Below are 16713 nucleotides of genomic sequence, written 5' to 3'. Positions count from 1 at the left end.
GAGTGCTCAATGGGGGGTAAGTGGGCCAGAGGTGGCAGGGAACAGCTGCAAAAGCCAGTATGTAGCTGAAGAGACCAGGATGATTTGAGTCAGCATGCGTGAGCAGGCTCCTGGAGTTGGCAACTGTGGCTGCCACTGCAGAGTTCTGGGTTCACACACAGACCTGCTTGTAGCATGGACCCGCCCTCTTTGGGGGTGGAGACACAGGTGACAGTGGAGGGCATGAATGAGCCAGTCAGCAAGGGCAGAAGTCGTGAGGACCTCTGTGGAGGTCCCAGCCAGAGCACAACACTGCCGGTGGTGTGGGTGTGCCCTCAGTGGCAGTGGAAGCTGGGCGAGCTCGGAAGGTCCATGCAGTGTGTGCAGGTTTGCCAGCACAGGTGGAAGCCATGGCAATGGCTGAAGAGGCCTGAGCCCACATGCAACCCCTCACCCACAATGTGGACCAGCCCTCAGCAGCAGCAGAGTCCAAGGCAGCCCTGGAAGTAGAATAAGTGGCATGTGTGGGCCCACCCATGGGTGTGGAAGCCACTGCAGATGCTGCAGAGGCCCAAGTCCTTATAGGCCCACAGTGCAGGCCAACCCTCAGCAGCAATAGAGGCCGCAGCAGCTGTGGGACAGGCTGGTAGCAGCAGCACCTGAGTCCAAATGCCCCAGGCAGCAACAGTGGTGGCAGCCCAGTGGACAGACCACACAACAGGAGTACTGGGGCCACACCCACTGGACCCCTGTGACTATACCCTACTGAGCGCTGAAAAAGAAAAACAAAACAAAATAAAATAAAGTTTGAATAGAATGACACTTAAGCTTAAGGAGCAGGCCACATCCAATAGCATGCCTAATCACTGAATTACAATACTGAGATCAACAAGTATCCAGCAATAAAAGGCAACAGAAAGAGGATCTCAAGGGAACTTGAACTTTTAAAGAAACTTTCCGCAGGTCAAGAGTAGACAAAAGCAAACCGAGGAGTGCAGCTGATATCTACAACAACACCTCAGCCCAGCAGAGGCAGCCACAAGATCTGGATTGCCTCTAGTTCCAAAAGGGTTGATAAGACCCAGTCATAGGCAGTGACCCCCACTGATCTGCGCCAGGTCCCAGCCAGGGAGGACAAGAGCAGGCACACTCAGCAGCCAGATATAGAAAGCACCAGTTCAGGACCTAACAACCCTTGTTAGAGTGGAAGCTTAAGAAAAGGCTACTCACACCTGACCCAGCTAAGACACAAAAAACGCTGACACAAAAAACAAAAGACCAGTGATAGCAGATAAGTAGCCCACAGAGGATTACAAAAAGCTGATGGCAAACTAAGAAGACCTAGAAATAACACAACAGAAAATTGGAGGCAGACAATACCAACCCTAGACTTAGCTAGCTTCACAAACCCAAGTAAGGAGTGTATACATAGGCAAAATGGGAAGACAGAGAAATGCAATCCAACTGAATCAAGAAGAGAAACCCCCAGAAAAATAACTGAGTGAGATGGAAATAACCAAACTACTGAAAGCAGAGTTTAAATAGTGATTATTAGAATGCTCAACATTATACGGAGTGAAATAAGTAAATCAGAAAAAAACTAAGAACTATATGAACCAATGCATACATGGGACATAAAATGAGACTCAGAGACATGGACAAGAATGTGATGGTAACAGGGAGTGGGGTGGAGAGTGGGGAGGGGCAAGGAAGGAGGGGGAGGGAGAGGGAGGAGGGTAGGGGCACAAAGAAAACCAGAGAGAAGGTGATGGAGGATGATTTGACTTTGAGTGAGGGGTATGAAGCATAATCAAAGGTCGAAATAATCTGGAGATGTTTTCTTGGAACATATGTACCCTGATTTATCAATGTCACTGCATTAAAATTAATAAAAATAAGATAAAAAAAGATCTTAGAGCAATAATGGATGAACACAATAAGCACCTAAAAAAGGATATAACAAGCATCAAAAAGGACATTGAAATAATAAAGAAGAACCAGTCAGAAATGAAAAATATAATATCAAAAATAAAGGCTACAATAGAAGCAATTAAAAGAAGTTGGATGAAGTAGAGGATTAAAACAGCAATTTAGAAGACAAGATAAATGAAAGCACAAAAGCAAAGCAGAAAAAAAGGCTCAATAAATCTGAAGAAACTTTCTAAGAGAGCTCTGTGACAACCTAAACAGAAACAACATCCACATCATAGGCGTTCCTGTAAAAGAAGAAAAAGAACAAGAGATAGAGATTCTGTTTGAAAAAATCATAGCTGAAAACTTCCCTAATATGATGCAGGAAAAAGTCACACAAGTTCAAGAAGCACAGAGAATTCCATTACAGAGAAACCCAGAGAAATCTACACCAAGACACATTATAATTAAAATACCAAAGCAAAGAGATAAAGAAAAATTACTAAAAGCTGCAAGAGAAAAAAAGTCAATCACCTACAAAGGGGCCCACATAAGGGAAACATCCAACTTCTCAACAGAAACACTTGAGGCTAAAAGAGAATGGCAAGAAATATTCAAATGCAGAAAAAGAGCCTACAACCAAGACTTCTTTATCCAACAAGGCTATCATTTAAAATTGAAGGAGAAATAAGCTTCTCTGACAAAATAAAAAAAAAAAAACCCTAAAAAACTCAAGGAATTCATTATAACCAAACCAGTGCTGCAAGACATGTTAAGGGGCCTGTAAACAGAATAAGGGTGGAAAATAATATATACTAAAAGAGAAATGTAGCTTTAAAGTATAAAATGGCAATAAACAACTACATATCAATAATAACCTTAAATGTAAATGGATTAAATGATCTAACCAAAAGACATAGGGTAGCTGCATGGATAAGAAAACAGGACCCCATATATGATATATGCTGTCTACAAGAGACACACCTTAAACAAAAGAGACACACAGATTGGAAGTGAAGGAATGTAAAAAAATATTTCACACAAATAAAACCAATTACAACAAATGAGATAGAAACAGTTATCAAAAAACTTCCACCAAACAAAAGTCCTGGGACAGATGCCTTCACAGTTGAATTCTACCAAATATTCAAAAAAACCCTAACTCCTATTCTTCTCAAGCTATTTCAAAAAATTCAAGAGGAGGAAAGACTTCCAAGCTCCTTTTATGAGGTGAGCATAATTCTGATTCCAAAACCAGGCAAAGACAACACACACACACAAAATTATACTCCAAAATTCCTGATGAGTTTAGATGCTAAAATCCTCAACAAAATATTAGCAAAGTGGATCCAACAATACTTGAAAAAAAAAACAATACATCATTATCAAGTGGAATTTATTCTGGGGAGGCAAGGCTGGTACAATATTTGCAAATCAATCAACATAATTCATCACATAAACAAAAGAAAGAAGAAAAATGACATGATAATATCAATAGATGCAGAAAAAGCATTTGATAAAATCCAGCACCCAATATGATCAAAACTCTCAGCACAGTGGGAATACAGGCAACATACCTCAACATGATAAAGGCCATTATGTCAAACCCACAGCCAACATCATACTCAATGGATAAAAATTTTTAAAAATCCCCTTAAAATCAGGAACAAGGTAGGGGTGCCCCTTGCACCACTCTTATTCAACAAAGTTCTGGAAGTCCTAGCCACAGCAATCAGACAAGAAAAAGAAGTAAAAGGCATTCAAATTGTAAAAGAAGAAGTAAAGCTATCATTATTTGCATATAATAAGATACTGTACATAGAAAACCCTAAAGTCTCAGTCAAGAAACTACTGGACCTGATAAATGAACTCTGTAAGGTGTCAGAATATAAAATTAATACACAGAAATCAGTGGCATTTTTATACACCAAGAATAAACTCTCTGGAAGAAAAATAATAAAACAATCTTGTTCACTATTGCAAGAACAACAACAACAAAAATAAAATACCTAGGAGCAAATTTAACCAAGGAAGTAAAGTACTTGTACTCGAAAAATTATAGAACATTGATTTAAGAAATCAAGGAAGATACAAAGAAGTGGAAGCATATACCATGTTAATGGATAGAAAGAATAAACATCATTAAAATGTCTATATCACCCAAAGCAATTTATAACTTTAATGCAATACTAATTGAAATACCAATGACATACTTCAAAGATATAAGACACATATTCCAAAAATTTATAAGGAACCAAAAAAGAACACAAATAACCTCAGCAATCTTGAAAAAGAAGAATAAAGTGGGTGGTATCACACTTCCTGAAATCAAGTTATACTATAAGGTCATTGTACTCAAAACAGCCTGGTACTGGCATAAGAACAGGCATATAGATCAATGGAACAGAACAGAGAACCCAGAAATAAATGCATACCTTATGGACAATTGATATTTGACAAATGAGTTAAGAGCATACAATGGAGTAAAGACAGCCTCTTCAACAAATGGTGTTTGGAATATTGGTCGGCTACCTGCAAAAAAATGAAACTTGACCACCAACTTACACCATTCAACAAAAATACACTTAAAATGAATAAAAGACTTAAATGTAAGTCGTGAAACCATAAGCATCTTAAAAGAAATAATAGGCAGTAAGCTCTCCGACATCTCTCGCAGCAATATATTTGCTGATTTATTTCCACAGGCAAGTGAAATAAAAGACAGGATAAACAAATAGGGTTGTATCAAACTAAAAAGCTTTTGCACAGCTAAAGACAATATGAACAGAAAAAAAAATACAAACCACACAATGGGAAAACATATTTGACAATACATCCTAGAAGGAATTAATAATCAAAATTTATAAAAAACTTGTAAAACTCAACACAAGGAAGATAAACAATCCAATCAAAAAATGGGCAAAATAGAGCGTCGGCCTAGCGTGCGGAGGACCCGGGTTCGATTCCCGACCAGGGCACACAGGAGAAGCGCCCATTTGCTTCTCCACCCCTCCGCCGCGCTTTCCTCTCTGTCTCTCTCTTCCCCTCCCGCAGCCGAGGCTCCATTGGAGCAAAGATGGCCCGGGCACTGGGGATGGCTCTGTGGCCTCTGCCTCAGGCGCTAGAGTGGCTCTGGTCACAATATGGCGACACCCAGGAAGGGCAGAGCATCGCCCCCTGGTGGGCAGAGCGTTGCCCCATGGTGGGCGTGCCGGGTGGATCCCGGTTGGGCGCATGCGGGAGTCTGTCTGACTGTCTCTCCCCTTTTCCAGCTTCAGAAAAATGAAAAAAAAAGGAAAAAAAAATGGGCAAAATAAATGAATAGACACTTCTCCAAAGAGGACATACAGATGGCCAATAGGTGAAAAAATGTTTAACATCACTAATTATTAGAGGAATGCAAATGAAAACCACAATGAGATTCCACCTCACACCAGTCAGAAATGCACTCATTAACAAAACAACACAGAATAAGTGCTGGTGAGGATGTGGAGAAAAGGGAATCCTCCTGCACTGCTGGTGGGAATGCAGACTGGTGCAGCCACTGTGGAAAACAGTCTGGAGATTCCTCAAAAAATTAAAAATGAAACTGCCTTTGACCCAGCCATCCCACTGTTAGAAATATGTCCCAAGAACACCATATCACTGATTCAAAAGAAGAATCCCCCATGTTTATGGCAGCATTGTTTACAATAGCCAAGATCTGGAAACAATCCCACGTGCCAGTCAGTGGATGAGTGGATTTAAAAAGCAGTGGTACATATACACAATGGAATGCTATGGGGCCATGAAAAAGAAGAAAATATTATTTTTTGTGACAACACGGATGGACCTGGAAACTATTATGTTGAGTAAAATAAGCCAGGCACAGAAAGAAAAATATCATATGATCTCACTCATTTGAGAAATCCAATGAACAATGTGAACTGAGGAACGGAATAGAGACAGAGGAGGGATTAAAGGAACCAGAGGAAAAGAGGACAGAGAGAAAGGGGACGAGAGGATGATATAATCCTGAGGGGAATGGGGGAGTGCACTGTGGGGATGGAGGCAAGCGTGATGTTGAGTGTAATATGGGGGGGGGGAGGATGCATTTGGGGCGACACTCAAATCTATATAAATACAATAAATTAAAATCAATAAGAAAAATAAAAAGGAAAGTTAATACAAAATACAGTAATGCAGATGAAGGGAGAAAAGAACCATATAGAAAATAATAAATAAATAAATAACAAAAATAATCTCAGCCCCTTGAAATTACTTCAGTGTAAAATGATAAAGTATTCTAATCAAAAAACAGATAGAATAATTAAACCACTATAAAGGGTATGGAGATGAATGAAAATAAAAGTTAAAATAACACATACCAAAACATGTGAAAAAAAGCAAAAGCAGTGCTAAAAGGAAACTTTATAGCTATAAAAACATTTAAAATAAAGAGATCTCAAATCAACAACCTAACTTTGCAATTTGAAGCAGGAATTAAAAACAAATTAGAACCAAAGTTTACAAAAGAAGGGGAATAACATTTGAGCAGAGAGAAATTAAAGATGAAAAACAATAGGCAGCCTGACCAGGCGGTGGCGCAATGGATAGAGCGTCGGACTGGAATGCGGAAGGACCCAGGTTCCAGACCCCAAGGTCACCAGCTTGAGCACACGCTCATCTGGTTTGAGCAAAGCTCATCACCTTGGACCCAAGGTCACTGGCTCAAGCAAGGGGTTACTTGGTCTGCTGAAGGCCTGTGGTCAAGGCACATATGAGAAAGCAATCAATGAACAACTAAGGTGTCACAAAAAAAACCAAAAAACTGATGATTGATGCTTCTCATCTCTCTCCATTCCTATCTATCTGTCCCTATCTATCCCTCTCTCTGACTCTCTCTCTGTCCCTGTAAAAAAAAAACCCCAAAAAACAATAGGCAGGCCCTGGCTGGTTGGCTCAGCAGTAGAGCGTCGGCCTGGCGTGCGGGAGACCCGGGTTCGATTCCCGGCCAGGGCACATAGGAGAAGCGCCCATTTGCTTCTCCACCCCCCACCCCCTCCTTCCTCTCTGTCTCTCTCTTCCCCTCCCGCAGCCAAGGCTCCACTGGAGCAAAGATGGCCCTGGCACTGGGAATGGCTCCTTGGCCTCTGCCCCAGGCGCTAGAGTGGCTATGGTCGCAACACAGCTACGCCCCAGAGGGGCGGAGCATCGCCCCCTGGTGGGCAGAGCATCGCCCCTGGTGGGTGTGCCGGGTGGATCCCGGTCGGGCACATGCGGGAGTCTGTCTGACTGTCTCTCCCCATTTCCAGCTTCAGAAAAATACAAAAAAAAAACAACAAAAAACAAACAAACAAACAAAAAACAAAACCAATAGGCAATATCAACAAACTCAAAAGTTTAATTTTATAAAAAAGATAAAAAAAATTGAGCCTGACCTGTGCTGGCGCAGTGGATAAAACATTGATCTGGAATGCTGAGGTCACAGATTTAAAACCCCAGGCCTACCCAGTCAAGGCACATAAGGGAGTTATTGTTTCCTGCTTCTCTCCCCTTTCTCTTTCTCTCTCTCTTTCTCTCTCTTTCAAACGAATAAAGTCTTTAAAAGAAAAAAACTTGACAAAATTTTAAATAGATTTATTAAAAGAGAATTTAAATTACTAAAATTAGAAATGAACATGTAAACATTATGACTGCTTCTTTAGGAATAAAATGGATTATAAGAGAGTACTTCAAATTGATTCTGAGAGTACTTGAAAAATGCCAACACTTATATAGAAGGTACGTAAAATGGACAAGTTCCTAGAAACAGAAATTCTGCTTAGATTAAGTCATGAAGAAATAGAGAATCAGCCTAAACCTACAAATAGTAAAGGGATTGAGTTAGTAATCAAATACAAAGAAAAGCCCTGAGCCAGAAGAAATTACTGGTAAATTCTACAAACAAAATAGAAACACCAGCTTGACCAAGCGGTGGCACAGTGGATAGAGTGTTGGACTGGGATGAGGAGGACCCTGGTTTGAGACCCCGAGGTGGCCAGCTTGAGCGCAGGCTTATCTGGTTTGAGCAAAGCTCACCAGCTTGGACCCAAGGTCGCTGGCTTGAGCAAGGGGTTACTCGGTCTGCTGAAGGCCCACGGTCAAGGCACATAGAAGAAAGCAATCAATGAACAACTAAAATGTTGCAACAAAAAACTAATGATTGATGCTTCTCATCTCTCTCCGTTCCTGTCTGTCCCTATCTATCCCTCTCTCTGACTCTTTGTCTCTGTAAAACAAACAAACAAACAAACAAACAAAACACCAATCTTTCACTTTTTTTTGTAAGAGAGAGAGAGAGAGACAGAAGAAAGAGAAATGAGAAGCATCAACTCATAAGTGCAGTACCTTAGTTATTCAGTGATTGCTTTCTCATATGTGCCTTGACTGGGGAGATCCAGATGAGCCAGTGACCCCTTGCTCAAGCCAGCAAACTTGGGCTTTAAGCCAGTGACCACTAGAGCCAAGCCAGACACTATGGGGTCATGTTTATGACCTCATACTCAAGCTGGCTAACACATGCTCAAGCTGATGAACCTGCATTCAAGCCAGTGACCTTGGGGTTTGCACCTGGGTTCTCAACACATTAGGTTGATACTCTACACCAGTGGTCCCCAACCCCTGGGCCGCGGACCGGTATCGGTCTGCGGGCTATTTGGTACCAGTCTGCAGAGAAAGAATAAATAACGTACATTATTTCCATTTTATTTATATTTAAGTCTGAACGATTTTTTAAATTTAAAAAAATAACCAGATTCCCTTTGTTCCATCCAAGACTCACTTTTGATGCTTATCTCGGTCACGTGATACATTTATCCGTCCAACCCTAAAGGCTGGGCCATGAAAATATTTTCTGACATTAAACCAGTCTGTGGCCCAAAAAAGGTTGGGGACCACTGCTCTACATACTGCGCCACCACCTGGGCAGGCTCACATTTTTTCTTTTAATAAAGTTGAGGCCCTGGCCGGTTGGCTCAGTGGTAGAGCATCGGCCTGGCGTGCGGGAGTCCCAAGTTTGATTCCCAGCCAGGGCACACAGGAGAAGCACCCATCTGCTTTTCCACCCCTCCCCCTCTCCTTCCTCTCTGTCTCTCTCTTCCCCTCCCATAGCCAGGGATCCATTGGAGCAAAGTTGGCCCCAGGTGCTGAGGATGGCTCCATGGCCTCTGCCTCAGGGGCTAGAATGGCTCTGGATGCAACAGAGCAACGCCCCAGATGGGCAGAGCATTGCCCCCTGGTGGGCATGCTGGGTGGATCCCGGTTGGGTGCATGCGGGATGACTGTCTCCCGTTTCCAGCTTTGGAAAAATACAAAAAAATGAATAAAAAAAAATAAAGTTGAGGTAACATTTTTTGAATTATTTTATAAGGACATCACTACCCTGACACAAATGGTGTAAGAAAGTGGTTCAGTTTTACTCTTGCATATAGCTGTCCAATTTTTCCAACTGCATTTATTTATTTATTTATTTTCATTTTTCTGAAGCTGGAAACGGGGAGGCAGTCAGACAGACTCCTGCATGTGCCCGACCTAGATCCACCTGGCATGCCCACCAGGGGGCAATGCTCTGCCCCTCTGGAGCGTCGCTCTGTTGCATCCAGAGCCATCCCAGTGCCTGAGGCAGAGGCCACAGAGCCATCCCCAGTGCCCGGGCCATCTTTGCTCCAATGGAGCCTCGGCTGCAGGAGGGGAAGAGAGAGACAGAGAGGAAGGAGAGGGGGAGGGGTGGAGAAGCAGATGGGCGCCTCTCCTGTGTGCCCTGGCCGGGAATCAAACCTGGGACTCCTGCACGCCAGGCAGACGCTCTACCACTGAGCCAACCGGCCAGGGCCCCAACTGCATTTATTATAGAGACTGTCCTTTCTTCACAATATATTTTTGGCTTCTTTGCTGTGAATTAATTAACTTTATGTTTATACAGTATATATATTTCTGAACTTATTATTCTGTTCTTTTGATATATGAATCTGTTTTCTTCCCAATCAATAATGTTTTAATTACTGTACTCTTGTAATATAGTTTGAGGTTGGAAAGTGAGATGCTTCCTGTTTTGTTCTTTTTCAAGATTGTTGTGGTTTTTTGGAGTCTTTTTGTAGACACAAAATTTAAGACTGTTTTTAACAAAACTTTTTGTGTATGGAAAATGCAATTGAAATTTAAATAGATATTTGTGTCTTCAACTTCTTACACCAATGATTGCATACTTTTCAATGTAGTTTGTTAAATTAATATAGATATTTTAAATGGAAATTTTTCTTCTTTCTCTTTCTGACATTTTATTGTAAATTTTAAATAGAAATTTTTCTTCTTTCTCCTTCTGACACTTTATTAGTATATAAAAATGAAACTGATTGACTTTTTTTACTTATTGATTGTTCAATAGTTTTAAAAAATCTTCATATTTGTGAATTTTCCATTTCTTTCTTATAATTGATTTCTAGTTTAATATAATTATGGTTGAATGTGCTTCATATTGTTTCAAAGTTTACTTTATTAAGATTTACTCTATGGTCTAACATCATTATTCCTAAGGAATAGAACATTGAGATCAATGTGAATTATTTTGCTTTTAGATGGAAAGTTTAGTGCATGTCTGTTTAGTCCATTGTTCTAATGTTTATTTTTAAATCCTATCTTTACTTATAGTCTTTTTTGTCTTGTGGGTCTGAAAATATTTGCTTTATATATTTAGGTGCTCATATATTGGATACATAAATATTTATAAAAACTATATTTTCATGTTGGATTTCACCCTTTTCATTATGTAATACACTTCTTTGTTTCTTATTATGGTTATTTATTTTAAAGTCTTTTTTGTCTGATATTGTATAGCTCCCTAGATTCTTTTTGGTTTTTACTTACATTAAATATATTTTTCTATTTCTTCAGCTTTAATCTCTGTGTGATTTTTTTGTGTGTGTGTGGCAGAGATAGAGAGTGAGAGAGAGGAACAGACAGACAGGAGGGAGAGAGACGAGAAACAATTCTTTACTGTGGTTCCTTAGTTGTTCATTGATTTTTCATTAGTGCCTTGCCTGGGGAGTTACAGCAGACCGAGTGACCACTTGCTCAAGGCAGTGACCTTGGGCTCAAGCTGGTGAGCCTTGCTCAAACCAGATAAGCCCATGCTCAAACTGGCGACCTCGGGGTCTCGAACCTGGGTCCTCCGCATCCCAGTCCGATGCTCTAGCCACTGTGCCACCACCTGGTTCAGGCTAATCTGTGTGTGATCTTAAAGTGGAAGTGAGTCTCTTTTAGATAGCCTATATATTTTTAAATCAATTTATTTACTGAATGATTATTATAGAATTTAGTCAATTTAAAAACCTGTTAATAGGTGACATTTTAAAATGTTTTTGGCTATTTTTTAGTTTCTCTTTTTCTTCCTTTTTTGTTGCTCTACTTCTTTAGTATTGATGAGTTGCTTTTAGTGCTTGCTGTTTCCTTCATCTTTATATATTATGTATTTACTTTAGATTTTGCTTTGTGATTCTCACAAGGCTTTCATATAATAATTTATATTTATAAATATTTTCACTTGCTAACATCTTAAGCTTTAACATAATCATTTTACTGTTTGCAGTTTTCTGATTATTTATTTACTTATTTTTAATAGAATTTATTGGGGTACATTTTTAGGTTGAAACTCAATAAAACATCATTTGTATAATAAACCATGTGTCCATTACCTCAAGTAAAGTCTTTCACATTTGCCCATCTACATCAACTCCAGCCCGCAACCCTTTTCATTTATCTGGCTATCACCTCATTCTTTTCTATGTCTATATGTTATGTATTACATATGTGTATATATATAGGTAACTATACAACTCAACAAAAAATATTTTGCTTAATCCCTTCAATTCAGTATTCTAGTCCCTCAAGCCTTCTCCCAGTCAAAACTATCAGTCTGTTCTATGTGTCCATGTCTCTATTTTGTTTGTCACTTTAACTTATTCATTAGATTTCACATATAAGTGAGAGAGCAGATAGCATTTATCTTTCTCTGACTGGCCTACTTCACTTAGCATAATAATCTCCACATCCACCCACGTTGTCACAAAAGGTCCACTGTGTAAATGGTAGCACTCCATTGTGAATATGTACTAATAGCTTTTTATATACTCATCCTCTGATGGACATTTGGGCTATTTTTAGCATAAATAATGCCACAATGAACACAGAGGTGTATAAATTCTTTCAAATAAGTGTTTCAAGATTGCTTGGCTACATTCCCAAAAGTGAAATTGTTAGGTCAAAAGGCAGTTCCATTTAAAATTTTTAAAGAAAACTCCATTCTGTTTTCCACAGTGGAGGCACAAATCTGCATTCTCACCAACAGTGTATAACATTTTGTTTCTGCACACCCGTCAACACTTTTTTGTTGATTTACTAATAAAAGTAATTCTGGCAGGTGTAAGGTATGTTCTTATTATATTTTTAATTTTTACCTCTCTGATTAGTGACATTAAGCATGTTTTGTATGTCTATTGGCCATAAATATCCCCCTTTTGGAGAAGTGTGTATTTTGCTCATTTTTTTATTATTTATTTGAAGACTATTCATTTTTAGAGAGGGAAGAGAGATAAAAGGGGAAGAACACAAAGCATTAATTTCCATACGTTCCTTCACTGGGCAAACCCAGGGTTTCAAACTGGCCACCTCGTCTTTCCAGGTTGATGCTTTATCTACTGCACCACCACAGGTCAGACTGGGTTCCCTGCTCATTTTAAATTGGATTGTTTTTCTTCCTGAAGTTGAGGTGTATAGTTCCTTATGTGTTTTGGAAATTAACATCATATTAGATATATCACTGGCAAATATTTTCTCATTCTGTTAGTTTCCTCTTTATTTTGCTGTATAAATGCTTTTTAGTTTGATATAATTCCTCTTGTTTATTTATTTTTGAATGAGGAGGTATACTGGCAATAATATTGCTGCAAGAGATATCAGATATTTTACTGCCCATGTTTTCTCCTAGGATTTTTATGGTATCATGACCTAGATTATTTTTTTTTAAGTGAGAGACAGGCAAGGGGAGACAGGAAGGGAGAAAAATGAGAAGCATCGACTCATAGGTAGGTCATTTTAGTTATTAATTGCTTCTCATATGTGCCTTGAGACTAGAGGTGCCTCCAGTTGAGCCAGTGATGTGTTGCTCAAGCCAGTGACCTTGGGATTCAATTCAAGCTGGTGAGCCTGTAATCAACCTGGTGATCTTGGGATTTAAAGCCTGGGACCTCAGTATCCAAGGTTGATGTTCTCCACTCTACCTTGACTGGGGAGCTCCACCTGAGCCAGTGACCTCTTGTTCAAGATAGTGACCTTGGGCTTCAAGCTATCAACTTTTGAGCTCAAGCCAGCAACCAATCTCAGAGAGCCTTGGACTTTATAATCAGTCCTGGGGTCAGTACTGGTGGAAGCTGGCCCTGGTGCATAGTTTGATTCTTCCGAGTCAAATTCAGGCCCAGCAGAGTAGCCACAAACTGTAACTACAAACTGGTTGCCCAAAGTCAGTCAGACACTACCTGACATTGACCTGCAACAGTTCCTCCTAAAAGGCCCCAGAACAGACACATCCAGAAGCCAGCTTCAGCCAACATCACAGAAGGATCCATTTAGTTTCATAAGCAGCATATCCAAAAAGAGACCTTGGCAGGCACTTGACCCTGGTGAGGCAAAATCCACTTACTGTGGTCTGAACATGCACAGAAGTTCACATATTGTTGGTTAGAATTGATTCTCAGTCAGCAAGCCCGAGGGTCCTCTGCACACTAGAAACTCTATGAAGATTTATTCTGCTTTATAGGTTACATATATTATTATTATTATTATTATTAAAACCAGGTAAAGGTGTATTCCTATTACATTAATTTTCTCTGCTGAAAAAAATCACTCAGGGTGGGGAGTGATGTTTCAAAAAAAGGAAAAACTTAACTATAATTTCCTATTAAAGTTGTATAATATTTAACTGTGGCAAGTGTTTAGCTCTTCTCTTAATTTCATCTTACTACAGTTCATAACTTTCAAAACAGAAAAATAGTTAAAAAAAAAAGTTATAATGTAAATTCCTAGTAAAATATACACCAAAAAGATAGTTCACACAGTAAAATACACTAGTGCAAAGTAAGGCCAAAATACTCAAAGGACATTTTATTACCTTTCTTAGCCGTGGTTCCATCCATTTCCTTACACCAGAAAAAGTTTTTCATTTTATGTATTTTAATTGTTCATTAAACCCAAAACTATAGATTACAAATGCATGAGTTTTGACAATAAATGACATATTTTAACACAATTTTTTTATGTAGTGCAAACTATTCTCCATATTTTGCCATTACAATTGCCTCACTCAAGAAATTGTTTTATACATTAAATAAAAAATAGTCGACTAGTATATCTGTACTTCCAATGTTTAGTTAATTGGGTACTACCCAGCATTAAATTTTTGCAACTGTTTACCCTATAAATTCAAACCCATGTTCTAAAATCTGCAGTTTGTAAATGCTCTCTATGATGTTGACAACATAGCATGGTGAAAGGAATTCTATCAAATACAATATAAAAATATAGTTACAGAAATATGAAAATAGCCCCTTTTCTTGACTTCAAATTAGTTGAAACTAGTACTTATCATTGATCTTAATGATAAGGCAATTTATTCAAAACATCCACTAACTGGAAACAATTCTTTTCTTTACTCTCTCCCTTTTCTTCTTTCTATTGTTTTAACAGTAGATATTGTGGTCTTTTATCACTTAGTTCCATTACATCAAAAGAATATAGCACTAACATTTTTTTCTTAAGATTTATTTTTAGCTTTTATTTATTCATTTTTCAAAGAAGAGAGAGAGGAAGAGAGAGAGAGATTCGGGGGGGGGGGGAGGGGCGCGCAGGAAGAATCAATTCCCATATGTGCCTTGACCAGGGTTTTGAACCAGCAACCTCAAGGTTCCAGGTCAACACTTTACCCACTGAGCCAGCACAGGTCAGGAAGAGACATTAACATTTCAATTAAAGAAATATAACAAATATTTTAAGCAATGAAATAAATTGGTTAATAAACTACATTCATGCTGAAGTTTAAGTCTTCTTAACAGATGATGGTCAAAATCCAAACTGTAGAATATTCTGAAACTTAAGGTCAACTTAGATCTGTAAGTGAAAAAAAAATTAGATCCATAGAAAAATAATTCTTATAATAGTCTTGAATAAGAATCCCGTTAGACTACCTAGAAAATAGATCCTTTTATTTTTATTTTATTTATTTATTTTTTATAGAGATAGAGAGAGAGTCAGAGAGAGGGATAGATAGGGACAGACAGACCAGGAATGGAGAGAGATGAGAAGCATCAGTCATCAGTTTTTCGTTGCGACAATGAACACCTAGTTGTTCATTGATTCCTTTCTCATAAGTGCCTTGACCATGGGCCTTAAGCAGACCGAATGACCCCTTGCTCAAGCCAGTGACTTGGGTCCAAGCTGGTGAGCTTTGCTCAAACCAGATAAGCCCATGCTCAAGCTGGCAACCTCAGGGTCTTGAACATGGGTCCTCCGCATCCCAGTCCGATGCTATATCCACTGTCACGCTTTGCCACACCGCCTGGTCAGGCAAAAATAGATCCTTTTAAACAGAAAATCTGACCACCTAATTTTTCTTAATTCCCATTTGCTTCTTTGAGATTGCATTGACAGTGTTGTATACTGCTCACAAAAATTGAAGGGTATTTCAAAATGAATATGAAGCTATAAAATATCTCCTAATTTTTATGAACAGTGATTATTACGCAGATTATTCTTAATGAAATTTAGTATCTCCTTCCTTTAATGAAGTGGTTATAGACCTATGTGTTGAGAGTTGGAACAAACTTGAGGCACTATAATTTTCCTAAGAATGGGATGGAAGTATGGCTTAAATTTCAATCAGGCTTACACTCTTTTTTTCAATAAAACTATAGTTTAAAAACTGCTATCTAAATATAATGCATGTTTGGATACTAAGAAGAAATTTTAGAAAATGTAGAACATTTGTTTCTGACAAAGGTTGTGCAGCAAAATTAATAGAGCTTTTAAAAAATACAAGGCCTTTGGAAAGTCTATGTTGAGAACCACAAGTGATTGAGAATCAGTGATGTAGGACAGGGATCTCCAAATTTTTCAATTACCAACATCTTTATTTATAAAAGCAGTTTGAGACATTCAGAGGAGTTGAAAGAACTGTAAATTCAAGAGAACATAATATAATCACCACCACAATTCTTTTCATCTACTCATGTTTTTTATTATTGATTTTTAGAAAGAGAGGAAGGGATAGAGAAAAAAACCACTTATTTGTTGTTCCACTTATTCACGCCATCACTGTTTGATTTCTGTATGTGCTCTGACCAAGGGGGATCAAACACACAACCTCAGCATGTCAGAAAGACACTCTAACCAACTGAGCTACCCAGTCAGGGCCTCTTACGAACATTTTAAAGCATACCCAGAAATAGAAAATGGGAAGGATACGAAAATTTTCACATGTAAACATATACGTACTCCAAACAAAAAACCTGGCTAACAATGACACCTAACAAATAAAACAATGTAATCTCAATATATAACTTGACAACAGGCCTCCATTTCAATAAGGCTTTTTTTTGTTTGTTTTTTTGTATTTTTCCGAAGCTGGAAATGGGGAGACAGTCAGACAGACTCCTGCATGCACCCGACCAGGATCCACCCGGCACGGCCACCAGGGGCTATGCTCTGCCCATCCGGGGCATCGCTCTGTTGTGACCAGAGCCACTCTAGCACCTGAGG

General features: G+C 39.0%; 1 protein-coding gene across 2 annotated transcripts in view; it reads right to left on the bottom strand.

Moving 5' to 3' along the window:
* The window catches only part of LOC136316759 (eukaryotic translation initiation factor 1A, Y-chromosomal-like), a 135083-nt gene that overhangs the window by 79782 nt on the left and 38588 nt on the right, over nucleotides 1–16713 (bottom strand). Inside the window, exon 7 of one of the 2 annotated variants that reach the window (XM_066248907.1) lies at nucleotides 14255–15066. The exons of the other annotated variant lie outside the window; for it this stretch is intronic. Coding sequence (XP_066105004.1) covers nucleotides 15061–15066 — 6 coding nt within the window. The 3' untranslated portion in view covers nucleotides 14255–15060. Of the gene's footprint in view, nucleotides 1–14254; nucleotides 15067–16713 lie in introns of those variants that run through there. 2 annotated transcript variants of the gene reach the window in all.

Source organism: Saccopteryx bilineata, chromosome X (genome assembly GCF_036850765.1).
Source record: "Saccopteryx bilineata isolate mSacBil1 chromosome X, mSacBil1_pri_phased_curated, whole genome shotgun sequence".
NCBI classification, from domain to species: domain Eukaryota; kingdom Metazoa; phylum Chordata; class Mammalia; order Chiroptera; family Emballonuridae; genus Saccopteryx; species Saccopteryx bilineata.
This window is presented reverse-complemented; position numbering and strand designations above follow the sequence as displayed.